A 21,799-nucleotide genomic window follows, 5' to 3' on the forward strand; every position below is an offset into this window, starting at 1 on the left:
TTCCTTTGCATCTTTTTCCATTCTGGGACCTTCTATCTTTATCCTTTTAGCTCAAATCATTCATCTTTAATCCAAATCTCCAATCTTCCTTAGAAATCTGCAATTAACACCAAATTTGGGAATAAAATACTCTTATTCAAATAAAGATCATAAAAAATGTAAAAAAGGTATAAATTCATAAATTAGGGATTATTTTATATGTAAATTAGCAATAAATCCTCATAAGTGCCTATATTTTAATATGAAATATTACTGAAATTAGACACTTATCAATATCATCCTATGAATCTTCATTATCTATCACGTCATCATCACTTTTGGTAGATGAAGGTATTTCTTCTCCACGGTGAACTTAAACATTATAACCTCGTGGCTATTAAATGATCATAGATGTTAAATGATCATAGATGACGTTTCTTCTTGTCCAAAAAAAATTTCTACAATTAGCACACGAACATAAAATCTTACATTCCTGGGATCTTCATCTAATGTAAGTATTACAAAGTCGACTTTAAGCCTAACTCAACCCCATAAAACCGGCTCATGGGGTGAGGTTTGCACCCACTTATATACAATGAAATGTCTTTATCTCTAGTCGATGTGGGATCTCCAACACACCCCCCTCACGCCGAGAGTGACAGCTCGTGCGCGGGATAACATATGATGGGTGGTCCAATAACGACCCGATAGCGGGTGGCCTGATAAGCCCAACAAATACTCGCTAGGATAGGCTTGAAATGGCTCTGATACCATATTACAAAGTGGACTTTAAGCCTAACTCAACCCCATAAAACCGGCTCAATGAGGTGAGGTTTGCACCCACTTATATACAATGAAATGTCTTTATCTCTAGTCGATGTGGGATCTCCAACAGTAAGCAAAATATAAAAATGACTCAAGACCATCTATATACTCCCTACTAAATCTTGGGAATTTAGCCCACTCTTTCTCCATCACATTCAATGTAAAATATAAAGAAATAGTTGTTCCGTCCGGTTGACCGGGACGTCTTCGTGCGTGGTCTCAACCGTCAGCTATGGACTCCTTCCCACTGATTGCCTACGAATTCCTGCAAAAAAGAGGACAAAGAGGCGCCCTAGCGGCCGTTTGCACTCCGACGCTCAAGTCAGCCAGCAAGAAACACCAAAAAACTGTCCACCCACGTATCTGAGCACCGCGTATGGCACTCTGGGGGTGGTAAAAGAAACTGTGTATATGTGTGTGTGCTGTCTCCTTTAGGCAAAAATCTTCTCCGGTCACTTGTACGTAACCTTAAAGCACGGGCAAGCAACCAAAGAGTTTCTCGTCCATTTGCCCAAGGTTCCAACCCTTTTTCCGACATTCTCAGCGCTATTTAAACTGCCCTAGCATTTAAAGCGCCTTAAAGCGCTTTTACACTCAAACGTAACGCACTCATTAAAGCGCTTAATTACGAAACGTAACGCATTTAAGACGTTGAAACGCTTGGGAGCCATAATAGTACCTGAATGCTAAAAAGGGAAACTGTATTGAATATCTTTAATTACCTGGCACCTGACTTGAGGGCGTTTCTATTCCGGCATTGCTGTCATACACGTGGAGGGCCTTACGACGCCTTGACCCCATCTGGGGGCGTTTCTGCCCATCTGGGGACGTTTCTGCGTGTGGGTCCTCCTGCTTGGGAGTGCTACTGCGCTAGGGGTGGCTTTTTGGGTGCCAACTCATGCCCCCAAGTATCTAGCCACTTACTCTGAGAGCGTATTTGCCTTCCTCTCACACCCTGCACCCGGTTATCCTGGGCGTGACCTTCCTCTTGGGTCGTATATGTCCCGAAGGCGTCTCTGGGGCGGCAGGGGTACTTCGCGAGTCAGGCTGCCCTTTACTGGTACTATCACTATGGCCTTGGAGCCACCTTTTTCTTCTCTTTATCACTTTCCCGAGATATCGGGACCTGAGGCTTTCCCACGACGTCGCTCCCTCCATGGTCTTTCCTACCCATGGGTATCGGGGAACCACACCGTGATTGCCTTGCTTTTACACTGTTTAATCTGGCGACGCCCTCACCTGGGCGACGCCTTCACCTAGGCGACGCCTTCGCCTAGGCGACGCCTCCTCTTGGCGTCTCTACATCTGGGCGACACCTCGAGCTGACTTTGACTTTCCAGTCGTTGACTTTGACCTTGACTTAGTCAACGCCCTGATACGGGACGGTACAATAGTATAATTAAAAAATTAATAATTGAAAATAATAATACATGAATGATCACGGAAATAACATACGAATTTTGGAAAGTTCATAGATATAATAAAAAAGGTGCAGAAAAAGAAAGAAAGAAAGGTTTTGTCTATAGAGATGTATAAATTGCGTGGGAAAGATGAGAAGAAGTAAAAAGAAGAATGTGAAAAGGTGAATCTGTAGAAGGAAGGGCATATAGCAATTCTTCCAAGGCCGAACCACACGTTAAAGTTTTTCCAAAAGATCATGTGTAAAACAAGTTGTAAAACAAGCAATCACTCACACTTAATTTTCTCTAAAGAAAACACTTTTCTTTGAATTTCTCTTTATTGTATTTCTTTAAGTGAGGTGTCTTACAATTGAGAGAGCATCCTATTTATAGATTTTAGAAAGCTCTTCTAGAAAAATCTTCATTATAGTCTTAAAACCCCACTAACAATATAATTAAAATTCCACTCACAATTTTTGACCTTTCACATATCCAAACTCTCATTCTACTATTTTCTAGTTTTAATTTTTGACCTTTCACTTCTAATTTTAAAACCCACAAATTATATTAAAGATTATTCAACAATATAAATGGCTTTAAACTAGAGGGGGGTGAATTGTTTAAAGAGGGTTTTCGCAAACTTTTAAGCCTTGAAAGAAATTACTTTGAGAATACCTTGATTGAGAAATCAGTTTTTCAAAACACAAAGCTAAAAACACAACACCAGTAAAACAATCGGTTGTTTCGCAGAAACAATCGGTTGTTTATACCAGTAAACAAATATCAAAACTAAATTTAAAGAGTTAGGGATAGAGAGAATGCACACAGATGTTTATACTGGTTCACTCTAAACCCAGAGCTACATCCAGTCTTCTTAGAAACCACTGAGGAATTCCACTAAGCAATCAAACCTAGATCACTTACAACACAACCAAGAAAGTGACCTTGATCCCCTCAAGACACACACTTCTCTTGGCCAACGCACCAACACTAAGAATGCTGATCTTGATCCCTTCAAGAACACACAACACTTCTCAACAAAACACACAAATAAACTTGTTCAACAAAATACAAGGATTACACTTGTTACAGAAGCAAATATGAAATCAATACAAGCAGAAATCCTATCTCACACTGTTTGATCAATCTCAATCTCTAAGCAATCTCCACTCTTTGAAAAACTCAAAAACTTGTGTTTAAAATCTTATTACTCAAATCTGTTTTTCTGAATATATTCAAAGATATTGTTTGTTATCAAATCTTAACAAACTTATTCATTGCATTTAAAAGATTGGTCAAAGCATTAAAGAGTGGAGCGTAATCAGTTAAAACATTTAAAGCTCAATCAAAGCTAAAATAGTTTTTCTGTTATGGTACCAAAACAAACAATCGGTTGTTTCTTCGAATCAATCGGTTGTTTTGGTTTTAATAGTTCAACCATTTGAAAAACAGTTTTCAATCTTTTTTAAAAACATCTAAGTATAAAACAATCGGTTGTTTCGACAAAACAATCAGTTGTTTTTCACTTATTTTGAAAAACACTTTTCTTTTAAAAGATTGAGAATGCCTATGCTTTGGATTCAATCAAGAGTGGATTACATAATCAATCTACCCCAGATCCTATCTAGGACAACTCAGCAACAACAAGCACAGCCTAGTATTCAACATCCTTCAAAGGGTTTGGATTCTTCAAAGCTTGAACACCACTTGGTTCAACACATAACAGTCTGAACTTCAAGAAACGTAGAGAAAGAACCAATAAACTCCTCCATACTCCCACGAAAAATACGTCCACAAGTAGCAAGATCAGGATACCCCCTAGCAGCCCCATCAGTGTTAATTTTAACTCATCCTGGTGAAGGAAACTCCCATCTAATAGGAAGAGGACAAAGAACTTTACCACTACGAGGATTAGTACCAAAAAACTTAATCACGTTGAAATCCAACATATCATTCTTCATTGAAGCTTTAGACGAATTTTCCACTAGACAAGTTAAATCTTTAATTACTGAAATAGTCCTAGAAACCTCAACCTTATCCTAAAATCTAGCATAATTCCTCATACGCCATATCATCAAAATAGCAAAAGTTATCATAGCAAGCTTAATCAATTTAGCCAAAGGACTACCATAACTCTTAATAAAAGAAAGAAGATCATCCTTATTAGAGAAAAGAGAAGTAAGAAAAATCTGTCGAACCCAACTCAAAAAATAAATGCTGAATAGATTCCTCATGCTTTTCACAAAGCATACACATAAAACATATATACAAACCTTTATTTTGAATATGTTGATCTGTAGGAAGCCGCCTATGAAAAACTTTCCAGGGTACTAAAGTTTTGGAAGGCGGAATAGATGAAGACCAAATGAATTTACCCAAACCACAGGAAACTTCTGATTCTAAGAAAAAATCCTAGCCAATTTAAGAATGAAACGACCAGACTCATCTAGAATCCAATTAGGAATATCATGTTCCTCCCTAACCATAATATGATTAAAAAAATGAGGCATTTGCGGTAAAGATAAGGGAATATTCCAATCACAACTTGTCCAAAACTGAGAGACTGTATCCGGAATGCTAGCACCATCAGATTACCCTACAATATTTGCTAAAGAAGTAGTATAACACCATTTATCATTTCCATAAATTAATAATAGAACATGTACCAACAGTCTAAGAAGTATAATCAATTATAGTAAAATAAAACTTCTTAATTCCAAGCTACAGAGATGAGGATCTATAAACCATTCTAAACTCGTCTTTTGATTTAAGAAACCTACTTTTAAGAGAAAAAACCAAGGCTTGTTGCTATAAGCAAAGTTCCAAGCAAGCTTAAGAAGATATGCATTATTTTCATGATGAAGATGAATAATCTTCAAACCTCCATTCTCAAGAGGAGAGAACAAATCGTATCCCATTTCACGGTGACTATGTGATGTGAGTTGATTTTAGATTGCACATTTTAAAGGTTTCGCTTTTGTTTAGATTTGGATTTTAGCAATTTAAAGGTGCGAACCCTAAGAAGATCCCCACTGGACACGAACTTAACCAAGTGGTTAAGTAAGTGTGAAGGTTCACTTGACAAGGACAAAGAGAAAAACACAATAATATGGTGACAATGATGCAAAGGTGCGAAATTGAAGAGAACATGAAAAAGGAAATGAAACAAGACTAAAATGATAAAGAATGACCGAATGGAAGGAACATTAAAGAACATGAAATGAAAATGGATAATGGAACGAATAAAGAAGGAAAAAGATGAAGAGATGAAAATAACTTATGGATGAGAAAGGGAATTCACGCCACTTGGAGCAAAGGGACTCCAAGATGAGTGATGCAAGCGTCACCATTTGAGATGTCACTCACTCAATATAAGACTCAGAGTTGCAACTTAGGATACTACCCACCCAAGATAAGACCCAGATAGAAAGGATTACTCAGAATCTCAATTCCCTCAAACAGAGTTTCTTTACTTAAAATTTCAATGTGTAAATACATGGAGGAAGGCATCATTTAATAGGAAGGAGTAACTTGGAGGGCAAGATGAGTGAGAGGTAGAAAAGGAAGGGGAGAGGGGCTGCCTAGGGTGTTGACCATGGTCTAAACCATCCCTTGGGCATAACTTCTAGAAGTTAGGGTTATATTCTACCCCTAATGGACTAGGCACAAGCTAAAGTGATAAATACACCCCCCTTATTATGCTAAATGAACCTACTCTAGCCTATTATACTATTTGGACCCGAAAAGTGAGCCCAAATTATTTACAACATGTTTTTACTTTTAAGAAGACCAGAAGAAAGAATAGTTGATGTTCTGGTGTATGCGCGTTCTTCTTCTGGTAAGGTCTGTCAGATCTTTGGTGGGGCCTTGACTTGATTGCTGAGATGACTGCTGACTGTGTGAATTGTCTCTTGAATCCTTGGTCATCTGTTTGTCTTCTTGGATTATATCACTATGCCTTTTTTCAGAATATCACCAGTCCAAATAAAATTTAGACACCACTGCTTAACTTGGTTAAGAAGTGAAATAAGGCATTTATACATATTAAAGTTATAAGCTAGAAATCCAATAATCACCGTATTGACCAACTGAATCTGACACACAAGGAGGAAACGTGTCTCCAATGTAAAAAATGCTAAATTACCTATTTTGTTTTTACATTAAGAGTCAAAAGTCAATTTTTTTTAATAGTTTTTTAAAAAAGTCATTTTTTTCTTAAATTTTTATAGTAAGCAATTTGATCCCTTATATTAAATTGACATGAACGATGTTAAGTGGTAATGATGTGAAACAAAATAACATTATTATGCACACATAAACTATGCAGTTAGATACACATCATACATATGCAACTTTTTTATGTGAAAAATCTGTGTTTTTGGATGAACTTTTAAGGAGAACAAAATTAGAAAAATAAGATTAAGAGTTGTAAGGCAAAAAATATTGCATCTACATTTTACAGTATTTTATGAAGGGTTAGATTTTCCAAAATTTGCTTCCTAATCCTCAACTCCCTTATCTTCAACCCAAATATTTTATTTTAATAGCCATCAATCTAGTTAAACACAAGTTAGTTTGATTTATAAAGACATTTTTTTTTGTGCTTCATCTTTTTAATTAACATCCTAGGCCTACCAAGAAGTGGTCTTTGAATTATGAGAGAGAGGGTTGAGAGTGGGAATATGAAAGAAAGAGGTCTAAAAAGTATTTGTATTAATTAACAATAATTTTAAATTTTCAAAATAATTAAATTGTCATTAAAAATTTAGTATCAATAGGATGGGTTTACCTCATAGCTACCTTCTTACATCATGCTTTGTTGTAAGAAGACAACATAATTAAATAGTCGCCCTCTTAAAAAAATTTAATTTAAAAAATGTCACCACGTTTTGAGGGACAGCGTCTGACCGTAAAAACGTCTTAAATGTAATGTCGAAATAAGTCATTTTTACACTAGTGATTATCATATAAATACTAAACAACTCACATTATATTTAATTGAATTATACAAGTTCATGAAAAAGGTATTTAGTTCTTAAAGTTGTTACTCATATGGATTATTATATGAAATAAATACAATTAATATTTTAATATAATAGCTATTTAAAATTTTGTGAATTTTGCAAGTTAAGTGATAAGAATAGGAATTATGTATGATATTTGTACTTGGTTGCTTATTTCTGTTCTGGAGGGTTTAAACTCATTTTTAAGTTGGTATGTACGTTAAAAAATTAAATTTGAATTTTAAACCTGTATATAAGGGATGAGGTATTCTTAAAAGTTATTATTTAATTTATTTTACATATTTTTAATAAAAAGAATTCTATGTAAACCAATTTATTAGTTTAAAAATGTGTTGTTTTCTTATAGTCAATGATAAAGAAGTTGTTTATTTGAATTCTCATAATCTCTAGGATAGGCAATGAGTTATGAATGAGTTAGGACTTGTAAGTAAACTTTACAACCACGAGTATTACAAAACAATTTAACCACGAGTATTAGAAAAAAATTTAAGTATTTTATAATAATCACTATTAAAAAATTGTTAAATAAAAATTAATTTTAAAAATAAAAAATAAAAAATATTATATTAATTAAATTAGATATTGTTTTATAAATTAAAAAAGTTATTAATATTTATAATAGTTTATAAATTTATAAACTAATTTTTAAATTGATAGTTAATTAATTAATATCTAATTAGTTACGAAGATTTTAATTACCAATTTTAATAATTAGTATTTTTTAATAATAATTTTATTATATTTATCTAATAAAATTAAAAATAAATAAAATTTTAAAATAATATAATAATATTATTGGTTGTCAAATGAAAATATAAAAATATTAGAGTCTCTGCCAGGGTCACCACTTCAATTATTTGTGAGCTAGTGAATGATATTTGTTATGAGTATAAGGGACATTAGACAAATAAAGGAGTCAAGTCATTGATGTATATATTTGTCTGCATTTCGCATGTACTTTTTCAACATACACTATAAATCCATGCGAAAGAAACGTGTTTCCTACCAAAATAGTGCAGACCATTAAATTTATAGATATTTGAAGATAAAATTCTTAATTTCTAATTTCTTTCTTTAATTATCAACAGTTTCGTGTCAACCTTATTTTCAAATTGCTGATAAGAAAAAAACATTATTTTCAAATATGAATATATTATAAATTATATCACGTTAATTTTTATTAAGTTTCATATGGTTCACGTGGTAGAATTAAAATAGACATAAATATGGAGTTAAAATTAATGAAAAATGGGAAAAAATATTCACGGTAAAATAGTGGAGATCAATAAAAGGTTTAGATATATTATAAAATTACACTAAATTTATGGATATTCATAAATAAAATTTTAAATACTAATTTATTCCCATCTTTTTCATCATAACCTGAAATATTTTTTTTTTATATTTTTCATAACTAATGGTTCGTAGGATTGAAAAAGATATAAAATATAAAATTAAGTAAAAAATAAAAATAATATTTAGTAGGGTGAAAATAGTCGAAACCAACAAGAGGTGTAAATATAAAAGTTTTCTTCCTCAAAATAAATATACTTTTATAGTTAATGTCAGAGAAATATGGAAATGTGAAAAATTCATAGTTGTTTAAATTTGTTATAGCTTGATTTGAAAAAGTTTAAACTTTTAAAAAGTGTTTAAGTACTTTATTTAAATTATGAAAGTTGAGATAAATTTTTCGATTCGAAATTAATAATTTTATTAATTTCAAATTGTTATAAATATTTTATTGAATTTTTAAATTTATAAAAGGTTTATAATATTTATTAGTTTAAATTAATTAGTAATTTAAAATATGCTAATTTATTTAAAATTGTAAATTCTTTTGAATTTTATACTTTAAAAAAACATTAGAAATATTTTTTTTAAACTATATAGCTAAATGAAGATTTAGTAACTTAATTATTTAAAAGCTGCTATAAATTCCCTTTTAAAATTTTATAAAGATATCTATTGAAAATGTGAGCAATTAGCATTTAATAATTTAAACAGCTGTTGTAAATTTCTTAAACTTCTTTAAAGCTTTCTATAAAAGTTATATTATTAAAACAATAAAAAATTATGAAAGTAAATACTCTTTTCTTTCATTAGGGCGGTTTAATGCAAAATGTGAATCTAATTGGATTTTTGGAATTTAGGATTCCTTTCTTTTATCTTTTGACAGTTATATATCGAAAAAGTTATTTTTGTTTGTCTTCTATTCGTCTAGTTTATTTTTATTTACAATATATATTATTGTAACTTTTTCATTGGATAAATGCTTAGTGGTCACAGTTTGCATAATTTTCTGTGCCACAAATCTGAACGTATTCCGTTGCATGGTCCATAACTGAGGCTGCTTTTATGTCACTACCTTCTCCAAATCACTTTGGTTTCTTATAAATGTAAGAGGTTGGGTTGTTAAGAGATACACCTCCTTTTCACCAAAAAGTCACTTACATCATACTACGCAACAAACCATGGCTAGCGGAAGCTTATCACTTCCAACTTCTGCCAATGGTGCAAAACCTCCCTTCACTCGACCCACTGCAGATTTTCATCCTTCCGTTTGGGGCGATCGTTTTCTTTCCTACGTTCCTACTTCTGCTGTATGTCATTTTTCATTTTCAATCTCTTTAGCTAAGATGTTACATTTTCATGTATTTAACATTTAATCTACTTCATGCAGGAAGAAAGTGATAGTCACATTCAACAAGCTAAACTATTAAAAGAGGACGTGAGGAAGACCCTTGTCTCACCTATTGATCATAACAATTTCTCTTTTAAATTGAACTTCATTGATTCTGTCCAACGTTTGGGTGTCTCTTACCATTTTGAGCACGAAATTGACACTCTTCTATGTCAAATTTATGACATTTCAACAAAGGACAATAATATCATAGCTCATAGCGATCATCTTTACCAAACGGCTCTACTCTTTAGGTTGCTTAGACAACATGGATACCGCATATCTTCAAGTATGTGTTCATCAACTTTTAACCAATTTCTTTTTCAAAAACAATAACTTCTTCTGTGATGCTATTAAATTTATTCTGATTTTGCTCTTTGGGCTACTTTGGTACTAGTTGCATTGCATCATCACATCATCGAGTCAACTATATACAAACAAGTCTAAACAAATTTAAATACTTTGTTCGAATCAAATTTTGAGCTTTTCTTTGCATAGATGAATCAGAAATAAGTTATTCAAGTTCAAGTTGGTTTGCAACATACCAGACCATGAAGTAGGATTCATATATGCATTTTTTTAAATAAAGAAAAACAAAAATAGAAAAACTTATAAACTATAATAATTTTGGCTACAAATCTAACTATTGAAAAAACGTGGTTTCGAGGAGATAAACTAGTGGAATAAAATAATGAGTTTCGTACCTAAAATAAGGATGAAGTTAAATATGTAAGAGAAACAAAAAATACACTCACTATATCATTTATTATTACTTTAGGCTGCTGTAGGTGAAAAATACAATAATTTTATAAATGTAACTTATGAATCATCTTACACTATATTTTTTGGGTCATAATTTTTTAAATTACATTTTTGTGATGTTACTTTTAAAAAAAATAAACTACATTAAAAAGTGTGACTTAGAGTAATAAAAATATGACATTTAATTATGGGTGTTTTAAATCATATTTAATTAAAGTTGTCTTTAATATATGGAACGATTTTAAAACGTGGTTACTTTAATTCACATTTTCTAAATTGTAACATTTTTTTTTTGCCTTAGGCAATATTAAACTTACCCACGAGGATATAAGTGTTTTCGAAACAAGAAAAGACAACACCTTTTATAAGTGTGTACATATGAACTACTAAAGACCACAACTTCTAAACTATTTATATTTAAGCCTCAATTTTAAGGTGTTGTCTTTAAAAATGAATAAACTACATTAGAGTAAGGGAAACCTACAGCAATAAAAATGTGGTCTTTTCTCAACTATAGAAATGAAAAGACAACATTTTTATAAATATGATGAATATTATGGATCACGGGGTATGGTCCCACTCTTGATCATGAGCTCTAGCCCTTGGTTACAATTCTCTTATCTCTCACTCTCAATGTGTTTCGATAGTGGAATATTATTAATCACAGGTACATTTCATCAATTTTTGTTAATATTATTAATATCAATAAATATATTATTAATACAATATCATTATTATTATTATATTATTATGGTTATGATTATGATTACAAAATTTGTTTGGTGTAGATTTTGAAAAAATTAAAGGAAACACAAAAAATACATCGATTTGTGCATATTTTTCAGGTATCAAAATTTTCTAAGGTTGGGTTTAATTTCCTTTAAATTATGCAACACTTATTATTTGTAAAAAAAAATCACTTTTAAGGTTGGGTTTATAGGATGACTCAAACCAAGTTATGCAAATAGCTTGATATTAATTTATGTAAGTCAATTGTGTGGTAGTATCCTTATAATAGTTATATAATTAAATATATACCTTGAAATTAACATATGTTTATAAATTAAACAGGTGTATTTTGCAAATTTCAAGATCAAACTGGAAAGTTTAAAGAAAGTTTAGCTGATGATATTAAAGGAATGTTAAGTTTGTTTGAAGCTGCAGGACTAAGATGTCATGGAGAAGATATGCTGGAAGAAGCACATAAGTTCAGTTTCGAGCAGTTAATGAAGTTTATAACCACCCAATTAAGTTGTTCTCATGGGGCACGAGTGCAACATAACTTAAAACAATCACTTCGCAGAGGTTTGCCTAGGTTGGAGGCGACATATTATATGTCTTTCTATGAAGAAGATCCATCTCATGATGAAAAATTGTTAGCATTTGCAAAATTAGATTTTAATATATTGCAAGATCTACATTTGAAAGAAGTCAGCAGTATAACCAAGTAATATCTTCCTCACACATATTTACCTTTCGTTGCATAAATCAATGAATATTAGTTAAAGATTTTTGTTATTGTCTTTGGAATCTTAGTGCTATTTTTTGTGATGCAGATGGTGGATTAAGGATTTAAATTTCTCAACCAATTTACCTTTTACTCGAGATAGGATCGTAGAATGTTGTTTTTGGATTTTGGGGGTCTACTTTGAGCCACAATATTCTAGATGGATAGTAACAAAAGTAATAGCTCTAGCTTCCACCATTGATGACCTCTATGATGCTTATGGAACCATTGATGAACTTGAGCTTTTCACAAGTGCAATTGAGAGGTTAGGCACATCAAAATGACATATATATATCATTAGCCCAATTCTTCCAATATATCAAAGATAATTTTTTCAAGACTAGCAGGTGGGATATTTGTTGCTTGGTTGATCTCCCAAAATACATGCAATTATGCTATAGGGAAATTTTGGATGTTTTTGAAGAAATTGAGCAAGAGATGAGAAAGCAAGGAAAAGTATATTTCATGAAGTATGCCAAAAAAGAGGTAATTATAGTTTCATTAAATTTTTTTCTTATTCTTTATTCAACTAATACTAATTAGTTAAATAAAATTTTCTTTCCTATTTTTTATTTCTATATTTGCATAAAAAAATATAAACTGAATATTTTTTTTCTAGCTAATTTGGACTCTGGGAGTACAGAAAATAGATATTTTTTTTTTATGTACAATTAGATGTGTAAAAACATCATTTTTCATCTTAAAACATCATAAATTCTATTTAATGACCAAATAAGGAATTTGGATTTACTATTAATATAGGCAATTGCCAAAATATGCATATGATTCAATCTAGTCAAGACTCCATGTGAATATATATATATATATATATATATATATATATATATATATATGTCCTTGAATAAATTCTAACTATTAAACTTTAGACAACATATTTATAAAAAAATATATTCTTTGTATTCTAAATAATTGTGATATGACTTGATTGTAAAACCATTAACCAAACATTTAATTTAACATATGTTTCGGCCTCAAGTTCGTTGAAATAGTATTGTTGGAGTCAATCACCGGAGGTATTGTTCACTTTGGATTATGAAACTTCGTCATGGTTTTGTCCTTAAAAAGTACCTTCGTGGGTTAAGGGAGGAAGATGTATTTAAACTGCCTTTGGCCTCGACTTCTAAGCGATGTGGGACTATTAGGTGTACCGAAACAAGCCCCTAGTCAAGGGCTAAGGGAATGAGTGTTCGTTTTTTGAACTATTTTTCCATTCCCTTGGGGAACAAGAGTTCGTCTTTGAAACCTCGTTTCGTTCCCACAGACGCCGCCAATGTTATTCTCGGTGAACGGGTCAAACGATCTTAGGGCTTGTATATTCACAGGACCCTTATGGAGGAGGGAGAACTTTAAAGGGAATCTATTGTTGGCACGATTGAGTAACTTGGGAGAGTGTTTGAGCTCTATCTATGGTTTTAGAAGAATGTTGTTGATTAGGACTAGGCGTGTGTGAAACCTGTTGATGCTCATTTTGCTGAATTGGCTAAGTCTCATCCTCCTGCTCAGCAGTTGGTTGATGCTCAGACCTTTGAACAATCTGAGTTTGCATCTCGTAGTTTTGCCTCCGCCATGAAGTTTCTCCCAACTCCACGGGAATCATAATGTTCTATCTGTAAGTTAAACATAAAGGTGTTTCCTTTGTCGAAGACTGAGGTGGACAATGATATCCTTGTAAGATGTTGAGATCTCTTGCTTGACTGAGCTTTTTCTTAAGCTTGTTAAAAATGTCATTATTTGTTGTTTTAGACTAACCATTTGTTAATTGACCTTAGCGATGCTTTCTCAACGGACTTGAGGTTGGAACATTAGCACTGTCCGTGGGAACGAAACGAGGTTCCAAAGACGAACCCTTATTCGCTTAGCCTTCAACTAAGAGGAATTCGTTCCCTTTAGACCTCGACTAGGAGAGCTTGTTCTGATACACTCAATAGTCCCACATCGCTTAGGAGTCGAGGATAATGGTAGTTTATATACACCCTCCTCCCTTAGCCCACCGAGACGCCTTTTAAGGACAAAATCGTGACCGAGCACCGAACTCCAAAATGGACAATACCTCGAATGTAATGATTGACCCTAACGATGATATCTCAATGAATTTGAGGTCGAAACAACACCTATTTCAAAAAACCTATATATTGAGACACACAAAGTGTGACCTTTTTTTCTTACGTCCAATGAATAATGTGGAATATGTTTCTCAATATTATATATTTGTACTTTAATACTAGATGAAAAGACTAGTCCAAGCTCACATGGCTGAGGCAAGATGGTGTCATACCAACCACATTCCAACAATGGAGGAGTACATGGAAGTGAGAGGAATGTCAAGTGGTTACCCTTTATTGATTACCTTATCTTTCCTAGGCATGGAAGATACAACAGAGGAGGTCCTTATATGGGCAATGAATGAACCAGTAATTATTGCAGCTTCTACAGCTATATCTAGAATCATGGATGACATTGTTGGATACGAGGTACATTTTAGACACTAATTATACTACAAGAAAATTATTAAATACAAACCAATTTTAGAGATTAAAATTTTTATTGATATCTAAAGTAGTTTCTATTATTAATAAATTATTTTTAAATTGGTATTTAATTAGCTACCAGTTTTAGCTATCAATTACTTTAGATTCTAAATTTGGTAGCTAATTAAATACCAATTTAGAAACTAGTTTAATTTTTTTATTAATAATATAAACTACTTTAGATACCAATAACTTTTTTAGTCTCTAAAATATCTAATTTAGTTAATATAGTAACTAATTATTTTTGTGTCTAAAATTGATTTTTATTTAATGATTTTTTTTAATGTTAATTTTTATTAATTTAACTAAAAAGAGAATGTGAGAAAGTTTTGTATGGGACTACCGATCAATACACCTAATTTTAAAAAATATGTCAAGAGGAAATAGTAATAATAGAATTTTAATTTGAGTTTATAACAATAAACATCTTATTTATCTTATATTAAGAGTTGGCAGTTTGAAAGAGGTAGACTTAATAATAATTTGGTTAAGACCATTAATAAATCCTATATGTTATGTTAAATATTGTTTTTGTTTGGATTCATTTTTATTTTTGCTATTTTTGTTTATGAAGTTTGAACAACAGAGAGAACATGTTGTTTCAAGCATTTACTGCTATATGAAGTAGCATAAAGTGTCAAGGGAATGTGCCATTGAAGAACTACAAAAGTTAGTTGAGAATGCTTGGAAGGACATAAATGATGCATGCTTAGCTCCTACTCAAGTACCAATGACTTTTCTTATGCGTGCAGTCAACTTTGCACGTGTGATCGACGTGCTTTACAAATATGAAGATAACTATACAAATGCAGGAGGGATAATGAAAGTTCATATTGAATCTTTATTAGTTAAAAAGATGTCCCTATAAGCCAGAAGCTTTGGTCTTCTATCAATTATTGTTATCAACTTTGCTCTTTTATTAATTACATGTTGATTATATCCCTTTCAGATTATTCAACAAGTTGGTCAAAGAACAAATATTTGTTTAAAAGGAAAACTTCTTTTAATTAATAACTTTTAGAAATGGTAAACATCCATCTCTTTTTGGATAATGAAATTTCATTTTTGTTCAAGATAGAACAATTGAAGTAAATATTTCCTGACAAGACGTCTCACCATGCTAAATTTGGACCGTCCACGTTGCATTTGCATCAACGGTGGAGAAATCCTACCGTTTCAACTTCTCCATTTTTGAAAACACCTCTTCTCGCTATCACTCCCTTCACTTTCACTCTCTTGTTCTACTTCCAAACTTTCTTCTAAAGCTCCCTCCTTTCATCTTCGTGCCATCGCACGCCACCAACCTTTCACCGTCTCTTGCAAATCCAGGTATGTCTCTTCCTCTTAACTATATCGATGGTTACCATTCATTATGTTGATTGCATTTCTAGAAATGTATCTTAGCTTACACCGATTCGCTTCATTTTTCTCTGTCCTGAATTGCATTTGTATTCTACTTGTGTTTATGCTTCTGTTTCTTTTCGACGATGGATTATAGTTCTGCCTAACCTTAGGCTAAGAAAGAGCTCTTGAAAGAGGTTTCTTATTACACCACTAGTTTACGTATTAGGGAGTTGAGAGAAAATGAATGTACTTTGAGTAAAAAACATGAGGGGTTTGTTAAAATGGTAGAGTTAGGGAAGGGGAACAAGTTTGTTATGATGAGTCGTCCGACCTTGATGGTCCATTTTGCTTCTTTTATGCCACTTTCTTCAAAAAGGTCATCCTTCGTCTCCTCTATCTATTTTTGAGAAGGAGCTATTAACAGAACTCAATGTACCTCCTGCCCAACTACATTCAAATAGGTGGACATTTATTTGTTAATTGTCATATCAACATATTTTCATCATAACCTGAAATAATTTTTTAATATTTTTCATGGCTAATGGTTCGTAGGATTGAAAAAGATATAAAATATAAAATTAAGTAAAAAATACAAAATAATTTTTAGTAGGGTGTAAATATAAAAGTTTTGTTCCTTAAAATAAATATACTTTTATAGTTAATGTCAGATAAATATGGAAACGTGAAAAATTCATAGTTCTTTAAATTTGTTATAGCTTGATTTTAAAAAGTTTGAACTTTTAAAAAGTGTTTAAGTACTTTATTTAAATTATGAAAGTTGAGATAAATATTTAAATTCGAAATTACTAATTTTAATAATTTCAAATTGTTATAAATACTTTATTGAATTTGTATTGGATCAGAGCGCTCAAAGCTCAGCGCTCGGTGGTCAGACCTTAGCATTTGCCATAGGCAGATTAGCTCGGCTCATGGGCCAAGTTGGTGGGCCACAAGATTGGGCCCCAGATGTATGTATTAGTTCCTTCTTCGTATAACCCCTTGTGCATAAGGCCTAGGCGGCTAGCGATGGGTAGTTTTGGACCTTGGGGTGTACTTAGTACGCAGTGGGTCTAGCTTAAGTAAACATTTTCTTGTAAACCTAAGCCCATGTGTGCTAGGGCACGTAGAGGTAAGGTTGCATGTGTTCAAAAGATAACGTAGCATCACACTAAGGGTGGCTACGTAAACAAATTGGACCTCTGATGCTGGTACATGAGTTGGTACCATGGTGGTTATTCTGTTATGATTTTATGCACTCCATAGAGAAAAGATTTTGTTCGGTTGCAGCATCGTGAGAGTGTGCCCTTGAACATAATATTGTCCTGTTTAGTATGCTTTCAGTTGAGATTATATTCTCGTGATAGAAAGCTGTTACAAGAGCTAAACTATAAAAGGTGCTTGAGACCCCAGGTTAAGGTACGCTGTTTCTAAGACTGAAACTTGTTACTTCTTGTTTCTTATAAGCTCTGTACTGACTTGATCGTCGGAGTGCAATCGACAGGTAGAGCCCTCTCTGTTTCAACGGAGCAACGTTCCAGTGCAACCAAACGCATAATAGATTCAATAAGAGATAGACGGAGTCAGAGCTTGTTGCTAGAGTCAATCGACGAGCAAGTCAACCGAAAAGAACAAAATTTTTAAATTTATAAATGGTTTATAATATTTATTAGTTTAAATTAATTAGTAATTTCAAATTTGCTAATTTATTTAAAAATTGTAAACTCTTTTGAATTTATACTTTAAAAAAACATTAGAAATATAACTTTTTTGCAATTTTATAGCTAAATGAAAATTTAGTAACTTAATTATTTAAAAATTGCTATAAATTCCCTTTTAAAAATTTATAAATATTTTTTTTTGAAAATGTGAGCAATTAGAATTTAATAATTTAAATAGTTGTTCTAAAATTCTTAAACTTCTTTAAAGCTTTTATAAAAGTTCTATTATTAAAACAGTAAAAAATTATGAAACTAAATACTCTTTTCTTTAATGCAAACTGGTGAATTTGATTGAATTTTTGGAATTTAAAGTTGTTGTTTTTTTATCTTTTGAATTATGAGAAAAAAGTTACTTGAGAAGTTTTTTATTTTTTATTGACATGAGTTTCATCTAATTCTACACACACACATTTGCGTAGGCCCCTCGATTCCCTCAACTTCCTAATTTTCAAACGAGTGGTAAGAATAAAGGTTTCTATAAGCAATTCTTTTTGAGCCCAAGGGTAAGTAGAGTTATAATCCATCTTTGAAAGCAACTAAGACATGAACAACAATGAAAATACAAAGCACATTTTAGAAAAAAAATATATAGTATAAACTAGTTAAAGCATAGTAAAGCGCATTGTCCAATCGAAACCAATAACAAAGAGTAACAACCACTGCTCAAAATAGGGTTTGCGAGATGAAAACATACTTGTTTTCTAGTGATTAACGTCGGGGCAAGGAGGCACTGTGAAAGGGAGAAAGAGTTTGCTTTTCTATGATAACTCTACGCAAGCGTAAAAAATAGAATATTGAAGAGGGAAGGGTTTTTTTTTTCGAAAGGGGAACTTAAAACAACACGTGTACGCACCATAATCAATGTGATGAACTCGTCTCGTCAGGTGATGCTTTGAAAATCGTGAACCAATTACCCTCTTAGCCAAATGTCTTTTCAAAGTAAGCACAAGTAAGCCTTTTCGCCTTGCCATGCTCGAGGCTGAGGGGCTATGTACTTGTCAGACGTGCGGTAAGTGCAATTTTGAGATACTACACCCACACTCATACACTATATTCATATTTGTATACTCTCACTAACTTGATCATTGGAGTCTCATCAACAAGTGGAACTTCCCTCACTGTGAATTATTAGCATCTCAAAGCAGCAACAACAAAAAAGAAAAGTTGACGTAGAATCCACCACCAAAATTCGATCCAGGTCAGCCGGCGAGAATAGGAACAAATTCGCAAGTATGCACACAAATGGAACCTAAGGAATGATACTAGATTTAGATTTCAAAAAAAAAAAAAAAAAATATCAAGATTTAAAAGCAACAAATATGTCTAGTCTAGTGTAGTATTTTTTAGACCAAATTTACCAAAATTCACTATCAACTCAAATTATCATACACAATTCACCAACTCATGTTTATAGTATAATGTTGCTCTCATTATTTTCCTTTTTCAGTTATGTAATTTGGATTTTCTTTGTTTCTTTTTCTTTTAGATTTTTTTTTCTCTTTTTCAGACCTTAAACTCTTAGTCTAGTAGGTTTCAACTCAAAAGTTTGGAGAACAAATCAATTCATACATCAATTTTCACCACACTTCTGTTAGAATGTGTGGCCAAAACAAGAAGGGGAGTAAATTGTTTTCACAAAATTTCCACAAAGTTTGGAAGTAGAATGAAAAGTTCTCTAAAAATCAACCAATTTATTTTCTATTTAACTGGATAAAATATTAGAATTACAATTCTTTATGAAAAATCAACGAGTTGTTTTACTGAAACAACTGATTGTTTATACCGAAAAACAAAGAACATATTACAAAGCAGTTTACAAGAGTAGGGAAAGAGAGATTCACACAAAGAGATTTATACTAGTTCACTTTTAACCCAGAGCTACATCAGTCCTCAGCTAACCATTGAGAATTCACTATGCAATCAAAACTAGATTACGAAACACACACCAAGAATGTTGATCTTGAACCACTCAAGAACACACAACACTTCTTAGCCAAAACCACATCAAGAATGTTGATCTTGAACCCCTCAGGAACATACAACACTCTTTGGCAACATCACAGTTTCGAGAAACCTTTTCTGAAACTAAATTACACAGAATTACAGTACTCAAATAAGGAAATAGAATACACCTAGGCTTTACAAGGAAGTAGTACAAATGAATATAAAACCTAGTTCATACTTCACACACAAGCAATGATCCAAAAGCTCTTGATCTTCTCTTGAAAACATTTTTAATAAACTCTTTTTTTTAGACTTTTGAAAAGATCACAAAACACCCTTTATACTCAGAGAAGTGGTTAAAACTGTTAGATCATTAATCAAAAGCAGTTAGAAACAATTAAAAGCAATTTGGAATTTATAACGAAATTCTGTTAAAAAAACAACTGATTGATTTGAAAAATATTTGATTGATTTATTTTTCTATTAAGAATTTTACATAAAAGAGCTAGTTGTTTTATCGAAATAACCGACTTTTTTTTCCTTATAGAAAAGACAAAAGAAAGCAAAGTTTTTTCAAAACCTTTGAAAAACATTAAGTGTCAATCAACTAGTTGTTTCGATAAATCAACTAGATAAAAAACTTGTTGTAGTCAGAAGACCTTGAACAACATCTTTTTCAACTGATTGAAAGCTCGAAAAACTGACTAAAATTAACATAGCTTTTAGAAAACACTTCTTTCAAAAGGGATAAAGAGTCAAGTGAGCTTGGATCAATACTAGATGTGAATTGACAACTCAAAATCTACTAAACAACACACACAAACACTGTAGCAGGTTATTTAAGTCTTCAAAGTAGATTTGGAAGCATCAAAGCACCTTGTTCAACAACTTCAAGTACAAAATAAATTATACTTCAAGTATGGTTCAAATGAAAAAATTCTTTGTAGAAAATACCTAGTAGGCTATTGGCCAACACATGAATATCTAAGGAAATGTTTCAGAATTTTGCTAGAACTAGTAGCAAAAAAAAAAAGTACTAAAAACAGGGAACAAGACTCACAAAATAATTCGTGAAACACATAATAGATATAAGAAAAGTTTAACAAAAATTTGAATGACTACTTCTATGTAATAGTGACAAGAATGTGTTATCATAAATATATAAGACAATAAAGATAAAATAATAATCAAACAAAATTTAAAGTTGCCATTGAAACTTATGACACTGTCAGGATAGCCTAACATATGACATATACTACAATCTCATGCATTTTAATCTCAAATTAATAGAGCAGGAGATTGTATGCAAAATATGAAACCAAATTAAAAAAAAAGAATAGTAGTTCTATTTTGATTTAAGGGTGGAAGTAAGCAATGAATTTTAAAGCAACACCTCTTGCATGCTACCCACTTTGAAGAAAATGTTTGAAGTATAAGAATGCAATAGTTTACAGGAAAATGTTAAGAATATGAATCTCAAAAAAATAACAACGACAAAGAACAAAAACAAAAAAAATAATATTGTCAAATCAATGGAACAAAGACATTAACTAACAAGAACAAAAAAAAAATGAATATAATTTTGCCAAATCAAATTACCCAACCACTTGATCCATTGCATATATGAATTCTGTCATACTGGGAGGAATGAAATCCCTGACCAAATCACGCCTACATGAAGAACGGTACGTGCAAGTTCCCCTGATGATGGTCAATAACCAATACCATCTTCCTGCACTTGATGAGTTGTTATCACTGAAGCTATATAGGAAGTAAGTCTGCAACTAATATAGTTAAACTTAATACAACAATATAACATGGCTAGTGAGTTCATGATGTTTTCACTAATAAACAGGTTTATTGTCATAATTTTTGGTTAATTATGGACTTAATGGTGACATAAATAATGCAGAATAACTTGATAAAACTATTTTTATTCCAATACCTTCTTTTTTTCTGAAACGCAATGTACATTTTAAGGTACAAAAATTTATCGATAAGTATTTAGGGGAAAGAATGGAAAAGGGGAGAAAACGTAAATTGAGCAACAACGGTGTGATTAAC

The 21,799-nt window shown here is 32.0% G+C and overlaps 1 protein-coding gene across 1 annotated transcript; it reads left to right on the forward strand.

Annotated features, from left to right (window-relative positions):
* The first annotated feature begins 9,627 nt into the window (after positions 1 to 9,627).
* On the forward strand, positions 9,628 to 15,704 carry LOC137831897 ((-)-germacrene D synthase). Its single transcript, XM_090296883.1, has 7 exons — positions 9,628 to 9,831; positions 9,912 to 10,200; positions 11,745 to 12,120; positions 12,230 to 12,445; positions 12,528 to 12,666; positions 14,427 to 14,672; positions 15,304 to 15,704. Exons 1-7 carry the CDS (start codon positions 9,703 to 9,705, stop codon positions 15,355 to 15,357), a joined length of 1,449 nt encoding a protein of 482 aa, XP_090153009.1. The 5' UTR covers positions 9,628 to 9,702; the 3' UTR covers positions 15,358 to 15,704.
* The last annotated feature ends 6,095 nt before the right edge of the window (positions 15,705 to 21,799 follow it).

The sequence above is a fragment of the Phaseolus vulgaris genome, chromosome 11 (assembly GCF_051622355.1).
Source record: "Phaseolus vulgaris cultivar YP4 chromosome 11, ASM5162235v1, whole genome shotgun sequence".
Classification (NCBI taxonomy): Eukaryota; Viridiplantae; Streptophyta; class Magnoliopsida; order Fabales; family Fabaceae; genus Phaseolus; species Phaseolus vulgaris.